Raw genomic sequence first — 18,565 nt, 5'->3', positions numbered from 1 at the left:
TTGCCACAGATGGCTATGGTGGCCAAAACATTGGGTATATTTAAAGCAGAGATTGATAGGTTCTTGATTAGAAATGGTTATGGAGAAAAGGCAAGAGAATGTGGTTGAGAGGGAAAAATAAATCAACCAGGACTGAATAGTAGAGCAGACTCAATGGGCTGAATGGCCTAATTCTGCTCCAAAATCACAGAGGAGCTCCATGTATGTGGCTGTAGTCAGCAGCTACCCAAATGACTTGGCAATTTTTTTTTCTGGCTGTTTAGAATTTGCCCAGCAATCATTGTGAGCTGCTGTCACAAAACAAAACTATTGGAAATGATTTTATTGGATAAAATGGCACGCTTATCAGATGAGCTGCTTGGAAAACCACCCTTGAAATGTCATTGGGTGGATCCCAGAACATATGCAGACAAAGTAAAACAACCTGCTGTCTAGTTTCAATGCAACACTGAAACTGTTTATCATTTTAGTACAAGTGGAAATTATTAGATGAAAGCACATGAGCAAGCACTTTAGCAGAAAGATCATTCAATATATTACTCAAATGGTCTACTGGAAAGGGGTATGCAACACACAAAATCCTGCCAGTTTGCTATAAAAATGTTTTGCTAATCATTTTAAAGTAAGGAACAATAACATTTCTACTTACAAGTCTAGTCCCATACCATACAGTTGACTCATTCTGGTGAAAATAAGGGTGTGAGTTTATCAACAATAGCTATTAAAAAGTTGAAAATAAACTTTTTGGGTATGAGGGAGTTCAAATCAGAACTGGAATAACAATGACCTTAAACTATGACAAGTGACTAACCTGCCAAAAAATCTGATCAGCTGTCTGTCTATGGACACTGCTTAGGTGCACTCTGTGAATATTTCAGTGGGAAAGTGGTTATGTGAAAGGGTTAAAGTGCCTGCCTGCCTGCTCCCCCCCCCCCCCCCCCAACCACTTTTATCTTGGTGTTAAAAATGGTTAGAGTGATCTTTTGCACGGTTTATGATTAGGTAGAGGGAACTCAGTAGCCCCCTCTGAATCCTTATCTGTGGAATTGTTTACCTCAGAAGTCTAAGATATGGGTGGTTAAGCAGAGGCAGGGTAATTAAATGAAAGTTAGCCACCTGGACTTTTCAAGGGCACTTTTTTATTGCAGAACAATGAGCAGACCTTTTTGCAAAAACTGTACACAAAAGACTCGCTGTTGCTTAATCGGACAACACCGAGAACCAGATTGCGACCGGTGCAGGGGAAGAGTGTGAGACTGATGGCTATTGAGTCAGGTATCTCCAACGAGCAGAACAGACAAGTTAAGATGTCCTATCTTGACACAAGCTGTTAGCTTATTTTATTTCAACTTTAATAAATGGTGTTCCTTTTCCAAATGGTGTTGCAAATTAAAGAATCTAAACAACAAGAACAAGTCATTCCATTCAGTTACAGACGTGTTGCATAAAATTAGCAATCACCATTTGCCAGCTCACCATTCAAGGATGGGGTTTGGATGACTGAATCCTCTTCATTTTATAGGGTTTCAGCTTCAAGTTTGCTATTCAAGGATATCTGGTCAATAGGAAGCTTTCAACATTCAAAGTAAATTTATTATCGAAGTACATACAGAACCCCGAGATTCACTTTCTTGCAATAAAATGGCAGAGGTATTTTCTGTTTAAGACAAACCATAGCAACTCATTTATTGTACTCCAAATACTGAACACAGAGCACAGTAAAAGTTGTTTATGTAATTACATTATGATGTCAGACCAGCCACTTAAAGTGAACCCCCAACTCAATGTTGGTGGCTGTGAATGTTTCACTAATTTCCTTACCCTACAAAGGACCCCAGAATTCACTAAAACCAGCATTGTGAGCCACCTGCCTCAGATCCTATGTGGCATGGGTGTAGGGACAGCAGAGGCCTCTGGCTCGTCCAGAGGTTTACTGATACACTCATGTCGTGACAGCAGAGGTATGGTAGCAGAATCCTCCAGATCTTGGTGGGCCAGTTTAAGGTGATCTACTGAAATACATTAAGGGCAACTCCTCTTTATCTATGATAGAAGTCTTTTCTCCCTGTTCCAAAATGTGGAACAGCCCATCATACGGGAGCCTAAGGGGATGTTGGCACATCATGGCAGATGAAAACAAACAAGGCAGAATGTAGGTCAACAGGAACCAAAGAGTGCTGCACGCCACGATGGGAGGCGGGAATAGGTGAAAAGGAACTGAAGTTACTGAGAAGGGTGGAATGCTGCTGAATGGCCCACCGGGCGGTCATGGCGTCAGGAAAAACATCACCTGGCATTCGTAATGGCTGCCCGTATACCAACTCAGCTGCGGATCACTGCAGATCCTCTTTTGGAGCTCCTCTGAGTCCCAGCAGGTCCTACAGGATATGGTCCTGCCAACACTCATTGCTCTGGGAAGCCTGTAAGGAGCTGTGAAACCACCTGCATAGGCCATTGGACTGCAGGTGACACACAGTGGTATGATGTAGACTAACGCTGAGGTTCCAGGCCATCATAGCCCAGAGATCTGATAGGAATTGGTGACAGTGGTCAGAAAGACTATCACTGGGGTGCCAAACCGAGCAACCCAAGTGCTGATGAACACCCGAGCCACATCTGTGTCCGCCCTCCATGCTAGAGGAATGACGTCCAGCCACCTACGGACTACCACGGAAAGGAGGGGCGAAACCATGGGAGGGAGGAAGAGGACCAACCAGGTCCACAGTGACATGGTCAAACTGTCGCTCAGGGACCTCCAAAGGTGCCAATGGTGCCTGGACATGGCGGTTAATTTTTTTCCCTACTGGCACCCCACACGGGCTGCACTCCAATCATGCACATCCTTTCTAAGGCCGTGCCACACAGACTTTAGCGCAACCAGTTTTTGTGAGGCCTCCCAGCCCGGATGTGAAAGGCCACATAAAAACTGTCCCCCTCCAGCTTGCGGACACAATGAGGAGAGGGAGCCCAGTTGAGACATCACACAGGAGAGAGACCCCAGCTTCCCTGAGCCTAATGTCAGCAACCGCAGGCCCGTGACTGCTGTTCTGTAAGCCGGGACCTCTGGGTCATTAGTTTGGCCAGCTGCCACATCGGCATAGTCAACCCCTGTGTATACGGCCTCAACAGCTGGCCATAAGAGGCAACTGGCCACAGCGTGACTTTTCCCCTCAATATGTCGTATATCTGTTGTGAACTCTGCTATGTAGGCCCGGTGGTATTGCTGCCGTGCAGACCAAGGGTCTGATATTTTGACCATCACATGGATGAGGGGTTTGTGGTCAACAGACGCTGTGAAATGGCCACCCTCTAGAAGAAAACAAAAATGGTGGTCAGCCAGATAGAGACTGAGAAACTCACGGTCAAACGTTTGTACTTCATTTCAGGGACACAGATTTACTGGCGAGCAGCTGCCACATGCCTCTGACCAGCTGTTCATGCACAGCATAGTCTGAAGCATCAGTAGTAACAGCTAAAGGTGTGTTGGGGAGCAGGTGTGCCATTAGAGTCCTGTTGGAAAGAGCTCATTCTGTATCATCAAATGCCTCGATCATGTCTGCTGACCTGCGATCAGGGGTACTATAAGCGCACTATACAGGGGAAGCATACGTTCAACAGCTCACAAAATGAAGCGGTGGTAGAAATTCAACATGCCTAAAAACTCCTGTAGTTCTTTTGTGGTGCAGGGCAGTGGGAAACCCATAATAGTGGCTACTTTTGATGGGAGAGGTTCCGCACCTTCTGCGGAGATGCGATGGCCAAGAAAGTCAATGGTTGACTCTCGAAACTGGCATTTAGCAAGGTTAATAATCAATCCATGTTGGCTTAAAACCTCAGAAAATGTTTGCTGACTAGATAACGTGTTCCAATTTGGATGCACAGATGACAAGCATGTCATTCAGGTAATCAAAAAGATAATCTAAGACTTTAAATACAAAGTCCATCAGCCGTTGGAAAGTCTATGCTGCTTTTTTCAGCCAAAACGGCATGTACAGAAACTCAGAGACCAAATGGGGTTATTATCCCCATTTTTGGAGTGTCCTCCAAGTACACAGCCGCCTGATGGTAGCCCCTAACTAGACTGACGTTGAAAAAAGTTAACTTTCCGACTAATCATGCTGAAAAGTCTAGGATGTGCGGGTCCAGGTATCAATCAGGGGTGGTGGCCTCATTAAGGCATCAGTAATTACCACAAGGGCGGCAACCACAATTTGGATTTGGTGAAGCCCAGGGTCTATTTGGCCTACAATACCAAGTCTTTCCAGATGACTCTGGCACCGACAGCCTGTGTTGTTCAGACTTCTAATGCCCAATGCGCTGGCACTGAAAAAAAAAACAGCAAGGCGGTCAGCACTTCCTAGCATTCATACCAAAGCAAGCACAGTAAAAACACAGATCCGGCGTAGTCTTTTTCACAGCTGCAGGCATCTTTATCTTGGGGGCCTTACTGACCAGGCTCATTGTGGTAGGGAAAGGAGGAGTGATGAACTGCTGCCTGGCTGACTGCAGACAAATTACCATTTCAGAAAGCTCCCTATAGTCATTCACAGGTGCATTTGCGAGGGCTGTGCGAACTTGATCAGGCACTTGCTGCATGAAGAATTCTTTAAAAATAAAACAAGAGGGGTATATTCCCAGGAGAGACAGCATGTGGTTCATTACCTCCGACAGCTTAGCATCGCCGAGGCCGGGCAAGGAGAGCAACTGTTCGGTGTGCTCAGACTCCAATAGTCCAAAAGTCTATAAAAGGTAAGCTTTCAGCAATCGGTATTTAACAAGTTCAGGTGGGTGTTCTAGTAGACTCACCACTCTCGCAGCTGTGGAATTGCTCTGCGATGCTACCACATAGAAATATCTGGTGTTCTCGGCGGTGATTTCTCGCAGGGCAAACTGGGCCTCAGCTTGTATGAACTAAGCAACGGTACTTTGCTCCCTAAACTCCAACTATTTCAAAGTGACTACATTGGCCAACATATTCAATAACTCTAAAATTGCCCTGGAGCATCTGTGTCACCAATGTAAGTTTTCGCAAATAAGAATGCAAGAAAAATTGTAACAACTCATTATTGTACTCCAAACACTGAACAGAATGCGCAGTAAGAGTACTTTACATAATTACATTATCATGTCAGACCAGCCTCTTAAAGTGAATCCCAACTCAATGTTGGTGAACTATGTATGGTTCCACCAGTTACGCTAACCTATCAATGAAATACTGCACCCATCAGAGCGCACAACTGGGCCACAGAACAAACTGTGCAAAAACAAAAGAAAAAAAAACAGAAATAGTGGTAATAAATAAGCAATAAATATCGAGAACATGTTATGAAGACTCCTTGAAAATGAGTCTATAGGTTGTGGGAACAATTCGGTGATGGGGAAAATGAGGTTGAGTGAAGTTATCTGCTCTGGTTCAAGAGTCTGATGGTTGAGGGGTACTAACTGTTCCTAAACCTGGTGGTGCAGGTCCTAAGCCACCTGTATCTTCTTCCTGGTGGCAACAGTGATAAGAGAGCATGACCTGGGTGGTGGATGACCCTGATGATGGATGCTGTTTTAATGCGACAGTGCTCCGTGTACACGTGCTCAATGGTGGAGAGGACTCTACCCATGGTGGACTGAGCCATACCCACTTCTTTTCGTAGGATTTTCCATTCAAGAGCAATGGGTGTTTCCACAGCAGGCTGCGATGCAGCCAGTCAATATACTCCACACCACACATCTTTAAAAGTTTGTCAAAGTTTAAAATGCCATGCTGAATCTTCACATACTTCTAAGGAAGTAGAGATGCTGCTGTGCTTTCTTCAGAATGGTACTCATATGTCATTCAGAATGACCCAGGACAGATCCTCTGGAATTATAACACTGAGTTATCCTACGTTGTGTTGTTATGAACATTTGCAGAACATGTATGAGGAGGCAAGTGGGAAAAGCAAACCTGAAAAATGGAAGACAGCAAGCAGAATGCCTATAATTAACTGGCCAATGCAATGGAATTGCTGGTCAAGCAAAGAAGTTTGAATAAAGCATTACTTGGATTACTACCCCTGTTCTCCAACAGCCTACACACACCTGTACCAAATATGAAGGGTCAGACAAGTTGACTCTTCATTCTTGGAAAATGGGCTGCATAGGTCATAAGCATATTACAGTGGAATGAGGGGTAACAATTAAGAGGAAAAGCAGGATGAAGTATCAAATGTACAAGGTGATTGTAAAGAAATCATCAGGCTTGTGATGAGGTATCAGGTTTGTTATGTGACCACAGTTTTGTTTACCGTGGGTGTCACTTCAAACGCCTGGATGAGGTGGGACTATGACATCAGTATAACAAGCTACAACAGACCGCTGGGACTTTCAGAGAGAGAGAGAAAGAGTGGAAGCTTTGGACCACAAGCTGCTGGCAAGAGCTTGCTGCAACCATGGGTAAAGTCTGATATTTCCCCATGCCCAAAGGATTGGGTTGATTAACGGCACACAGTGCATATTGGATGTGTGACTGTCACTTCGTATGATCCATACATGAATGTTGGGAGTATCCTGTGGCAACCACTTTTGTTAACCCTTACATGGGTTTGGGTATGTTATGTAGTAACCACTTGTGCTAAGATATAGTCTGTGACTGTCACCTTGTGATATTTCTACGTGGATTTCGGGACAACTCGACGGATAAGATCTTCGGCGACTGTTACTTCGTTTTCCCAGCATGGAACATGTGGAATCCTTCGTGATCGCCTCCTCTCTACGTTTTAACATGGATTTACCAGTCCCTCCCCTCACTTACTCCGTGGATTACTGGACCTTTCCCATTTGCCATCTTAAGACTTTAAGAACTGTTCCTAAGCTTGACAGTTTGGGAGCCACACACATAACACTGTTAACTTGTAGTTATTTTGTTTAATTTTCTATATTTTTGAGTAGATACTAATAAATATAGTGATTTGAACATTAAAACCTGACTCATTTGTGATCTATTGCTGCTGGTACGTAACAGGTTAGAATGGTTTCCCTCTAATAATTGATAAGAGAGCACAATATTTAAGATAATCACAAAAAAGTTGGATATTTCCATGCAGGCTTGCTGAAATCTGGTCACAAAATATTATTGAAAAGAATCAACTGCTCAGAACATAGAACAGTACAGCAGAGTACAGGCCCTTCAGCCCCTTGTATTGTGGTGACCTTCTAACCTACTCCAGGTGAATCTAACCCTTCCCTCCCACATACTCTCCATTTTTCTTTCATCCAAGAGGCTCCTAATTGTCTGTAATGTATCTGCCTCTACCACTGTGTGGTCTAACCAGAGTTTTATAGAGCTGTGACCTCGCTTTGCAGCTCTTGAACTCAATCCACCAGCTAATGAAGACCAACATACCATACAGTTTCTTAACCACCTTATCACCTTGTGCAACAACTTTGAGGGACTTGGACCTCAAGATCCCTCTGTTCCTCCACACTAAGAATCCTGCCATTAACCTTCTACTCTACCTTCAGGCTCAACCTTCCAAAGTGAATCAATTCACACTTTTACAGATTGTACTTCCTCATCTAAATAATTTATAAAAATCACAAAGAACAGAATGGATTCCTGCAGAAAACCACAGACCTCCAGAAAGAATACACTCCATCTACTACCACTCTCCTCCTTCTTGGGCAAGCCAATTCTGAATGCACAAAGCCAAGTTTCCCTGGATCCCATGCCTCCTGGATTTCTGGATGTGCCTACAATGGGGAACCTTATGAAACACTTTACTAAAATCTATATACACCTCATCCACCATGTTATTACTTCCTCAAAAAAGTTCATCAGGACTATGAAGCATGGCCTGTCCTTATAAAGCCACGCTGACTATCCCTAAACAATGCTTCTTCAAATCCTCACAAATCCTCTTCAATAGTTTGCCAACTACAGATGTTAGGTTCACTGGTCTATAATTCATAGAATTATCCTTATTATCTTTCTTGAACAAAAGAATAACATTTGCCATCATCCAATCTTCTGGTACTACTCCTGTGGCCAGTGAGTATGCAATGATATTCACCAATGGGGCAGCAATCTCTTCCCTCGCTCCCTTTAGTAACCTGGGGTATATATCCTGTCCAAAACCAGGGACTTTTTCCTAATTTTTTTCAAAAGTTCCAACACATCCCCTTTCTTAATCTCAACATGTTCCAGCACATTAGCTTGTACTATGTTGAACTCGCATTCATCAAGGTCCCTCTCACTAGTGAATATTGAGGCAAAGTATTCATTAAAGCTCTCTCCTAAATGCTCCAACTCCAGGCACACGGTTCCTCTTTTATCCTTGATCAGTCCTACCCTCACTCTAGTCTTTCTTCTGTTCTTCACATACAGGTAGAACGCCTTGGCAGTTTTCCTAAATGCTACTCATCAAGACCTTCTCATGTTCCCTTCTAGCTTTCCTAAGTCCATTCTTAAACTCTTTCCTGGCTCATTGACTAAAGACAAATACAAGGAGCAAATAGATTAGACTAGGTACATCATAAAGGGGAAAAGCTTAGTACAGACTTGTTAAGCTAAATGTCTTAATTATGTTTCGTAATAATTTATAACTAGTTTAACCTGAAAACTTCCAATATCTGATACACATAGCTATAATTAAGGTATCATGTAAAATTTCTTAGGCAAATTTGCAACCCACCAGAAAGACAGGCCATTGTGTCCACCCACTTCAGTAACTGGCCTACGATCAGTTCTCCATGGTGATTGGCATGGCAGGGCAAGATGAATTGACTCATCTTCACTTCAGTTGGATTTGTGTACTTATCTCCATTTTCAAAACTAAAGAGTAACTCCTCCTGTGCCTCCGATTGTTCACTTCCCGCCATAATTAAGTCCTGGAAAGGGAGCAAAATTTGGAAGATGGGCATTTTTGTAGAAAAATGCAGAGAGCCATGATCATAACATTCCTCCATGATCCCAAAAACACTATATCACCAACATAATTTAATACGAAGATTGGTGGAGGGGCAGGTAACGTTGAGGAAACAGGTAGGATGCAGAAGGACAGACAGATTAGGAGAATGGGCAAGAGAGTGGCAAATGAAATACAATGTTGGAAAATGCATGGTCATGCACTTTGGTAGTAGAAATAAATGTGTGGACTATTTTCTAAACGGGGAGGAAATCCAGGAATCTGAGATGCAAAGGGACATGGGAGTTCTTGTGCAGAACACCCTGAAGGTTAACTTGCAGGTTGAGTCAGTGGTGAGGAAGGCAAATGCCATGTTAGTATTCATTTCAAGAAGTCTAGAATACAAGAGCAAGGACGTAATGCTGAGGGCTTTATAGGGCACTGGTGAGGCCTCACCTTGAGTACTGTGAAGAGTTTTGGGCCCCTCACCTTGGAAAAGATATGCTGGGAATTGGATAGGGTCCAGAGGAGGTTCACAAGGATGATTCCAGGAATGAAAGGGTTATCATACAAGGAACGTTTGATGGTTCTGGGTCCGTACTTGCTGGAATTCAGAAGGATGGGGGGGGGGGGGAAGAGAGGAATCTCATTGAAACTTTTCAAACGTTGAAAGGCCTAGACAGATTAGATGGGGAAAGGATGTGTCCCACAGTGGGAGAGTCTAGGACAAGCTGGCACCGCCTCAGGGTAGAGGGGTGTCCTTTCAAAACAGAGATGCGGAGAAATTTCTTTAGCCAAAGGGTGGTGAATTTGTGGAATTTGTTGCCACATGCAGCTGTGGGGGCCAGGTCAATGGGTGTATTTAAGGCAGAGATTGATAGGTCCTTGATTGGACATGATATCAAAGATTACAGGGAGAAGGCCAGGAACCAGGGTTGAGGAGGGGGGAAAAAAAGGATCAGCCATGATTGAATGGTGAAGCAGACTCAATGGGCCAGATGGCCTAATTCTGTTCCTATGTCTTATGGTCTTATAATTTCAAGTGAGTACAGAGGACCATAGCACCTCAGTTGGGGGGGAAATAAAACAGAGAATCTGTCTTCATTTTAGAATAGTGAGGAAGTATGTGGCGCAGAGAGCAGCACAATTTCAGTTTTGGGCTGTTACGGAAAGCACCATTTCAGAAGTACAATGATACTATGAGATGTACCAGCTATGAATTGCAGATTGTGGCGGAAATTCTTTTTTGACTTTTGATTATTTAGCTTGTAACCTACCATGAGACTATCATAGGATTTAATATTCTTTATTTGTTGAATCTGTAAATTCACGAGGTCTTTCCTCACAGCAAGTGATGCAATGTGATTGAACAAGTCAGTGAATTAACAGAACTGCTACATTCATGACATACTCTCTTTTGCAGAATTTATGAATTTACTACATGATACAGGGTCAAAATCATTAATGGAGATACCGCCATGACAGACACTTACACCACATACCGCACCCGCAAAGCTAACAGTACTGTGAAGGACTCCACACACCCCTCATACAAACTCTCCCTCCTGCCATCTGGCAAAAGGTACCGAAGCATTCGTGCTCTCACGACCAGACTGTGCAACAGTTCTTCCCCCAAGCCATCAGACTCCTCAATACTCAAGAGTCTAGACTGACATCTACATCATTTATTATTATATTGTAATTTGTCCTCTACTGTGCCCATTGTCTTGGTTATTAATTATTGTACTGCCCTGCACTGTTTTGTGCACTTTATGTAGTCCTGTGTAGGTCTGTAGTCTCGTGCAGTTTTTATGTTGTTTTACATAGTCTTGTAGCCTTGTGCTGTCTCACATAGTCTAGTGTAGTTTCGTGTTGTTTTATGTAGTACCAGGGTCCTGGAGGAACATTGTTTTGTTTTTACTGTGTACTGTACCAGCAGTTTATGGTCGAAATGACAATAAACTTGACTCAACTTGACTCACAGAATTGCTAAATAGGTTTGATGGTCTAAATGACATGTCCATGTTCCAGATTTTTATTTTCCCTTACATTTTCCACCTGCTTTCTGTAACTAAGACAGTACTTGCTTCAGTCCCAAATCCTGAAATGCAGTGGACAACAAAGAGAGAGTCTCCCAACAGACAGAAGATGTCTGGAAGCGCATACTAACTGGCTCTGGGACAGCTTCAAAGCCACTATTATCAGACTCTTGGAACAGATCATTTGCACGTCAAGACAGGCTCTTGACCTTTTAACTTACCTCATTATGATCTTGCATTTTATTGTCTACCTGCACTGCCTCTTCTCTGCAGCTTTTACACTTCATTCTGCATTGTTACTGTTTTACCTTGTTTAACCTGATATGTAATATCAGGAGTATTACAAGAGTAATAACTTGATATGTATGAATAGTATGCAAGAAAAGTTTTTCCACTGCATCTTGGTATAAGTGACAAAAATAAACCAATGCCAGATTCTGAAAATCTGGATCAACACGCAAAAAAAATGCTGAAGGAACTCTGCACGACAGACAGTGCCTATGGAGGAAAATAAACCATTGATGTTTCAGGCCAAGACCTTCATCAGGATCATCTGTCCCAATCTGCTCCAGCCCATTCTGATCAAACATCTCAGTTCCTCTGAACCAGACCCCCAGCACCTTCAGGTAGTTGGACTGGATGGTGAAGGGTACATTGAATCAGTCAGGCCAGTTACAGAAGAGCATGGCCTCACTCTTCCTGAAACTTTAGCTTCTGATGCCAACCTGAACTGACTGCAGATGCTGATCAGTCTGTGAACTGACAATGGATCCAAGCAGAAGATGGCAACGTCGTCCATGTACAGGGAGGATTTGACTTGCCTGCTTTCACTGCTGACAATGTGACCTCTTTTATGCTCTTGTCAATCTTAACAGATTTGGCAAAGGGTTCTAAACAGCACACAAACAGAACGGGAGAGTGAGCAACTCTGCCTGACTCCAGTCTTGATGAGGAAACTTATGTTTGAAACTTCAAAGCATTAAAAAAACTCAAAGGAGAACACGGAAGTCCGAAATGCAAGTCTAAATTCATGTTTTATTTTAAGCAAGGTATGCACATATCATGTGGTAGCGGCATGACATATGCAATTTACATATTTTTACATACAACATAATGAATTATTTAAACAAAGAATGCTTAGATAGATAGATAGATAATTTCATTTCCCCATGGGAAATTCAACTTTTTTCCAATGTCCCATACACTTGTTGTAGCAAAACTAATTACATACAATACTTAACTCAGTAAAAAATATGATATGCATCTAAATCACTATCTCAAAAAGCATTAATAATAGCTTTTAAAAAGTTCTTAAGTCCTGGCAGTTGAATTGTAAAGCCTAATGGCATTGGGGAGTATTGACCTCTTCATCCTGTCTGAGGAGCATTGCATCGATAGTAACCTGTCGCTGAAACTGCTTCTCTGTCTCTGGATGGTGCTATGTAGAGGATGTTCAGAATTATCCGTAATTGACCGTAGCCTACTCAGCGCCCTTCGCTCAGCTACCAATGTTAAACTCTCCAGTACTTTGCCCACGACAGAGCCCGCCTTCCTTACCAGCTTATTAAGACGTGAGGCGTCCCTCTTCTTAATGCTTCCTCCCCAACACGCCACCACAAAGAAGAGGGCGCTCTCCACAACTGACCTATAGAACATCTTCAGCATCTCACTACAGACATTGAATGACGCCAACCTTCTAAGGAAGTACAGTCGACTCTGTGCCTTCCTGCACAAGGCATCTGTGTTGGCAGTCCAGTCTAGCTTCTCGTCTAACTGTACTCCCAGATACTTGTAGGTCTTAACCTGCTCCACACATTCTCCATTAATGATCACTGGCTCCATAGGAGGCCTAGATCTCCTAAAGTCCACCACCATCTCCTTGGTCTTGGTGATATTGAGATGCAGGTAGTTTGAGTTGCACCATATCACAAAGTCCTGTATCAGTTTCCTATACTCCTCCTCCTGTCCATTCCTGACACACCCCACTATGGCCGTGTCATCAGCGAACTTCTGCACATGGCAGGACTCCGAGTTATATTGGAAGTCTGATGTGTACAGGGTGAACAGGACCGGAGAGAGTACGGTTCCCTGCGGCGCTCCTGTGCTGCTGACCACCGTGTCAGACCTACAGTCTCCCAACCGCACATACTGAGGTCTATCTGTCAAGTAGTCCACTATCCAATCCACCATGTGAGAGTCTACTCCCATCTCCGTTAGTTTGTGCCTTAAGATCTTGGGCTGGATGGTGTTAAAGGCACTAGAGAAGTCAAGGAATGTAATCCTCACAGCACAACTGACCCCATCTAGGTGAGAGAGTGATTTGTGCAGCAAATACGTGATAGCATCCTCCACTCCCACCTTCTCCTTATACGCAAACTGAAGAGGATCCTGGGCGTGCCTTGATCAACATATTTACAGGATTACACAAATATTACTGAAATATTAAATACACAACAGAAACTGTCTGTCTCCCACCCAGTAACTTGGACTTCAATACATACCGTACTGCCTATCTGTGTAGAACTGATGGATCCATTTCTGGTTCCCTCCCCAAGGACTATGTCTACCATGTACGTGTGTGGGCCTTCTCCTTGTCGCTTCTGACCAGGCAGACATCCACCTGGGTCAGTTTCTATCATCTCACACCTCCGGGAGGCCGTGTTGTATGTAGCCTTTCTGTTGTATAGTTCCACATAGATCCATCTGCAGATCCTCAGTCCATCTGCCTGAGAGGAAGTTACTAAGTCTTCCTTAAAACATGGAGCTCTCACTGTTAACCTTTGGGAAGAAACATGAGCACACTTCATCCTGCTCCACAAAGAGGATCCTGGAACAGATGTTTGTGGAGAATTCAGAGGCAAAGAGCTCAGCTCGCAACTCTTGGGCTTCCTCTCTCATATCCACCACCTTTGACTGCAATAGAAGTTGCTCTAAGTCTGTCTGGAGATGGCACAATTCCCTCTGACTTTGTCTTCTTTCCTGAACACCTTTGAGAATGAAGAACCTCGGTTGCTTCACAGTTCTCAACCTCTGTAACAGCTCTTTTGTTCCTTGATGTTCTCTGGGGTCAGTGGCTTGACATTCAACCTCTCAGTCCTCCTGCCTGACTTCTCGTCCTCTTGTAGGTGACACGAGGCAGTGATCAAAAAAGAACACTTGTGTGATGTCATTGGATTCAAAGTGACTGCCTTTGGTGTAAAGAGGAGGACCATACTGCAATGTCCATTCTGGCCCAAACGTGTTGCAGCTGTGCACTGCATGCAGTGAAAGAGTCATGCAATTTTACATCTTTAGCTCTTTCCATCTGGAATCCAGAGCCACTATCCAGTCTCTCACCAGCACTGCTGGATTGTCCAGCTGCCTCAATGATGCATTTGAAGTCACCAGCCAGAAAGACAAGCAGGGTCATCACCAGCAAGAGGTAGTTGCTGGACGTCAGCTGGCTGTTTGCTCAGCATGGGCAAGGCACACACATCAATTCGCTGGAGTGGAGTCTGGTAGTACTTTACGTCTGCCACACAAAGCCCCCTACCCATCACCTCTTTGACTTCAGAGATAGAGAAGTTGCTTCACCACAGCTGAAAGCACAACTATTGTTCTCTGCCACTCCCCCTAACCCCAAACATATAGACGATCCCCGGGACCACCATCACAACCTTGTTATGGATGTGTGGCAGCCCACAGTCACATAGAAAGTTCACATTACCTTTACCTTGGTGTCAACACATCACACAGTTCTCTTCACACTGTGCACAGACATGCCACATTTATCTCCATAGTTGTTTGAGTTCAGGATTCACAAACACAGTCATTCAGCTCAAACCCTCATACCCACAACCATGGTGAAACGCCTTACTACCACTGGGCTCAGGTATTGGGAATGGTTTTCCCCCACGGTGTGGCAATGCTGGTTGTGTCCGGATGGAGATCAGAATGTGTTCCTGTTTTGGTCCGTCCCTGACTGTTCTGCACCCATCTATGGTGTGTCAGCCACAGTGTTTCTCCTGGTCTCTCAGAGCTGTGGCGTGCTTGACACCTTGCTATCAGGGCCATGGCCTCCGTGCTGCTCCTGGTCTCCCTCATGTATTTGTCTGAAAGCTCCTGATGGTTTTGACTGCTCCATTTTGGTGCTTTCTCTGCCTGCGACATCGGTTTTCTACATTCATCCTCCAACGAGGAACAATTGCTGGCATCTGAATGCTGCATTGTCCTTTCCTTCCCATTTACTCTAATAAGCCAATTGTCTCTTTGCTGATATCTTCCGAGAATTCTTCCTTTTCACCACCTGCCATTCCCTCTTTCTTCCACTCCTTGCCTTGAGGGGCCTGGGAGCTTGTGGCTGAGGTTTGTATGCTAAAGGGGCTTGGCCCTTCCTCAGTTTCTGCTGAAGCCTCTGTACTGGTAGGGGGTGCACCCGCATTCCTCAAGGTGTTGTTGGCATTAGCTCCCCTTCTTATTGTCTGACCATAGGTAGGGGCACATTTTTGCAGTCCTTGCAGAGGTGACCCACCTCCCCACATAGGCTACAACTTTTGCCTTCCTTGCAGTCTTTGGTCTGGTGGCCTTCCTGCTTGCAGTTCTTGTAGATGACTGCATTGGTTTCGACCACCACTCATCCAAGGTTGTTGCAGTTATGACATCGTCTGGGTTGTTCTCCATATACTACGTACTCACAGTTCGTTCCAACAGCAAGCACAGATGGAGGGTAGATGATGGCTCCACCTGCATCTACCCCTACCTTGATCTTCTAGTCCCTCTAGCAAAGGTGCAAATAACTTATGCACCCAGACAAACTGCATGCACGTAAAGGGTATAGAAGAGGTCCAAAACTAAACAAGTGTTGCTTCAAATTTGATTACCAACATTGGCCTTGATCTTGATTTTTTTTTTACATTGCCCAATAAGGATTGGTTAAATCCTGAATTGGCTGATTCTTTCCTTGTTCTCTCCTAGGACTCAACATTGCAAGTCAAGATCCTTCATCAAGTCCAAACAAAAGTTTCAACCCATAATGTTGACTGTCCATTTCCTTCCACAGATGCTGCACTGACCCACTGCCTGCTCCAGTTGTTCCAGATTCATGCAGCTGCAGTTCCTTGCATCCTCAACTTGTAACATGTTCTGATTGTGCATCAGAATTGCCACCTTCTATTCCAGACCCTCTCCAGGTTTTTTCGGGAGCCTTCGCTCCAAAGTCCGACACTGATGCCACTACGCCACCAACCAGCTATGGGATTAGAAACAGTTAATATTTCAGGTCAAAGCCTGACCTGTTGAGTATCTTTTTATATATTTCTTCTCTTTGTTTTGGATTTTCAGCATTTGCAGTTTCTTTGATGTTCATTTCAGGAGCATGTTGGCTTTGGAATAGACTCTAATAAATTCTCAAATATGACACCAAGGCTTAGAGGTCAAATTAGGACAACAGTCTGGTAGGATGAAAGTTGACTCCAGGACTTAAAACAAAGCTGGCATAGAGAAGTACATCACAGAAACAGGCCCTTCGGCCCATCTAATCTAAATGCCTACTCCTAACGACCTGCACCAAGACCATAACCCTTCTTATCCCTACTATCCATGTATCTATCTAAATTTTCTCTTAAATGTTGAAATCGAGCTTGCATGGACCACTTATGCTGGCAGCTCATTCCACACTCCCATGACCCTCTGAGTGAGGAAATTTCTCATGTTCCCCTTAAATTTCTCACCTTTTGCCCTTAACCCATGACCTCCTGTTCTGGTCCCTGCCAACTTCAGTGGAAAAAGTCTGCTTGCATTTACCATGTCTATACCCCTCATAATTTTGTATACCTCAATCAAATCTCCTCACAATCTTCTACATTTCAAAGAATACAGTCCTAACCTATTCAATCTAGATAAAGGGAATACATAACCTCTGGAAAAAATCTTAAAATTGAACTAAAACTAGTTTGGAGTGAAATCAAGAAATATTTTTCAAACAAAGAATAAAGAAGTTATAGAATTTTCTCTTATGAAAGCCGGACTAAGAATGATAAATTTGTTAGTAGTTCTACTAATCTAAATGGAAATAAAAATAAAGATTTTGGAAATTTGAAATGAAAGAAAATGCTGTAAATGTTCAGTATCTGTGAAAGGAAGAAATCAAGTTTTAAAATTTAATTTTAGATAAATTCAGGAGGAAACTGAGGTAGACGATTTACTTGGTATTTCTAACGAAACACTGTTGAGAATGATTCAGCATTCACATGTTGGGACCCAACACTAATAAAAATGGGGAAGTTCTTGGTCCCAACCCTTCCTTCTCTTGATAGCTGTTACACCTATTCTCAAACATACAGGCCAAGGTTAGCACCACATTTTAGATACACTTCGTTGATTCCCTGCCTCGACTGTAATCCTAAAGTGTAGGATACACCCCCCTACAGATTGTGGTTATGTATACAGTACTTGTCCTGCTGCGGATGATAGTGTTTCAGAAATGCCGTTTTAAGCTGCTAAATTTGTTTTGCCTGCTTGATGCAACCTTGGTGACAACCAAGAGTTTTCCGCATTTTCTATTTTTATTAAATGATTTGATTAGTATTTCCATTATGGGGGCGGGGGGGGGCACCCTCAGTAAGATGACTTCGTCTCTACAGTAAACGCGCAGTTCTACCAATACTAGATCGTGTCAGTTCAGACTTCCGGATTCTTAATTGGAGGGACAGAAGATAAGGTGAAGAGGGTGGGGAGGGAGGGGGGGAAGAGAAGAAAGAAGTGAGGAAAAAGAGATAAAGCATCGGCCGAACTTTCCCTGAGGTTCCGCTCCACGGAACAGGCCGGTGGAAAACAACAGAAACTTCGCTCCTCCTATCGTGCATTTATATAGCCACGTCTCCCAAACAGACCCCGAGGCTGAGGGAGAGGACAGCTGTCTTTAAGCTTTCGGAGCAGGAGCAGGAGCAGAGACACCTGGCAACCAGAAAGTCGTGCTTACTCACCTCGAGCGCCACTAATCGAGCTCCCCGCCGGAACACGCCTCTGCCTGCAGACTCAGTCAATCAGGCGCACGGCTGCCGCTGAGCCAATCCCCGGTCTGCTGTAGAACTGCCCCGCCACTCGGACACACTCACTCCGAACATGCTCCTTCGGAATTACCTGGCGTGCTTGTCAGGTACAATTTAGCAGCGTGCTACCCTCGGGTAGTACTGACTTTCGAATTGTTCAAGAATATTACTCTCCACCACGATCCTTGTGGGAAAAGAACTTACATTTGCATGGAGCCCGCCAGTGTGATTAATTTGGAAAACACTTTGCGTACTGTTGACAGAACGTAATTTAGCACACTGATTCGCCAAAGGTCGTGTTTAAAGGAAATCGGGAGCCCACAAGCGGAATTGTTAGGATATGGTAGACCGGTGCTCTACGAAAGGTGGAGATGTTTCAGAAAATTATTGTCGGAGTAGTCTGGATCTGTGGAATGGACATTGGAGGTCCTGCAATTATTTCCAGGTCAGAATGGCGCAGGAATTGGAAAGCAACCTGCTCCTATGTGCCTGCTGCCTCTCTTGATGATAAAGGCCTCAGATTCCTGAGGTGCTGTCAGAGGAGGCTGGGTGGTAACTACAAAGCATTTTCTAGATGTTACACAATCCAGCCTCTCTACAGCAGTGGGGAGAGGAATGGATG

The 18,565-nt window shown here is 44.0% G+C and overlaps 1 protein-coding gene across 1 annotated transcript in view; it reads right to left on the bottom strand.

The window, feature by feature from the left end:
- Positions 1–18,100, bottom strand: part of acot11a (acyl-CoA thioesterase 11a) — a 105,795-nt gene extending 87,695 nt beyond the window's left edge. The window contains exons 1-2 of the mRNA XM_073063377.1: positions 17,878–18,100; positions 8,664–8,859 (exon numbers count right to left, since the gene is read on the bottom strand). Coding sequence (XP_072919478.1) covers positions 8,664–8,850 — 187 coding nt within the window. The 5' untranslated portion in view covers positions 8,851–8,859; positions 17,878–18,100. The remainder of the gene's footprint in view (positions 1–8,663; positions 8,860–17,877) is intronic.
- Between the last annotated feature and the right edge of the window lie 465 nt (positions 18,101–18,565).

This window comes from Hemitrygon akajei, chromosome 12 (assembly GCF_048418815.1).
Source record: "Hemitrygon akajei chromosome 12, sHemAka1.3, whole genome shotgun sequence".
NCBI classification, from domain to species: domain Eukaryota; kingdom Metazoa; phylum Chordata; class Chondrichthyes; order Myliobatiformes; family Dasyatidae; genus Hemitrygon; species Hemitrygon akajei.
The sequence above is the reverse complement of the archived record's forward strand: the minus strand, read 5'-3'. Positions and strand labels throughout refer to the sequence as shown.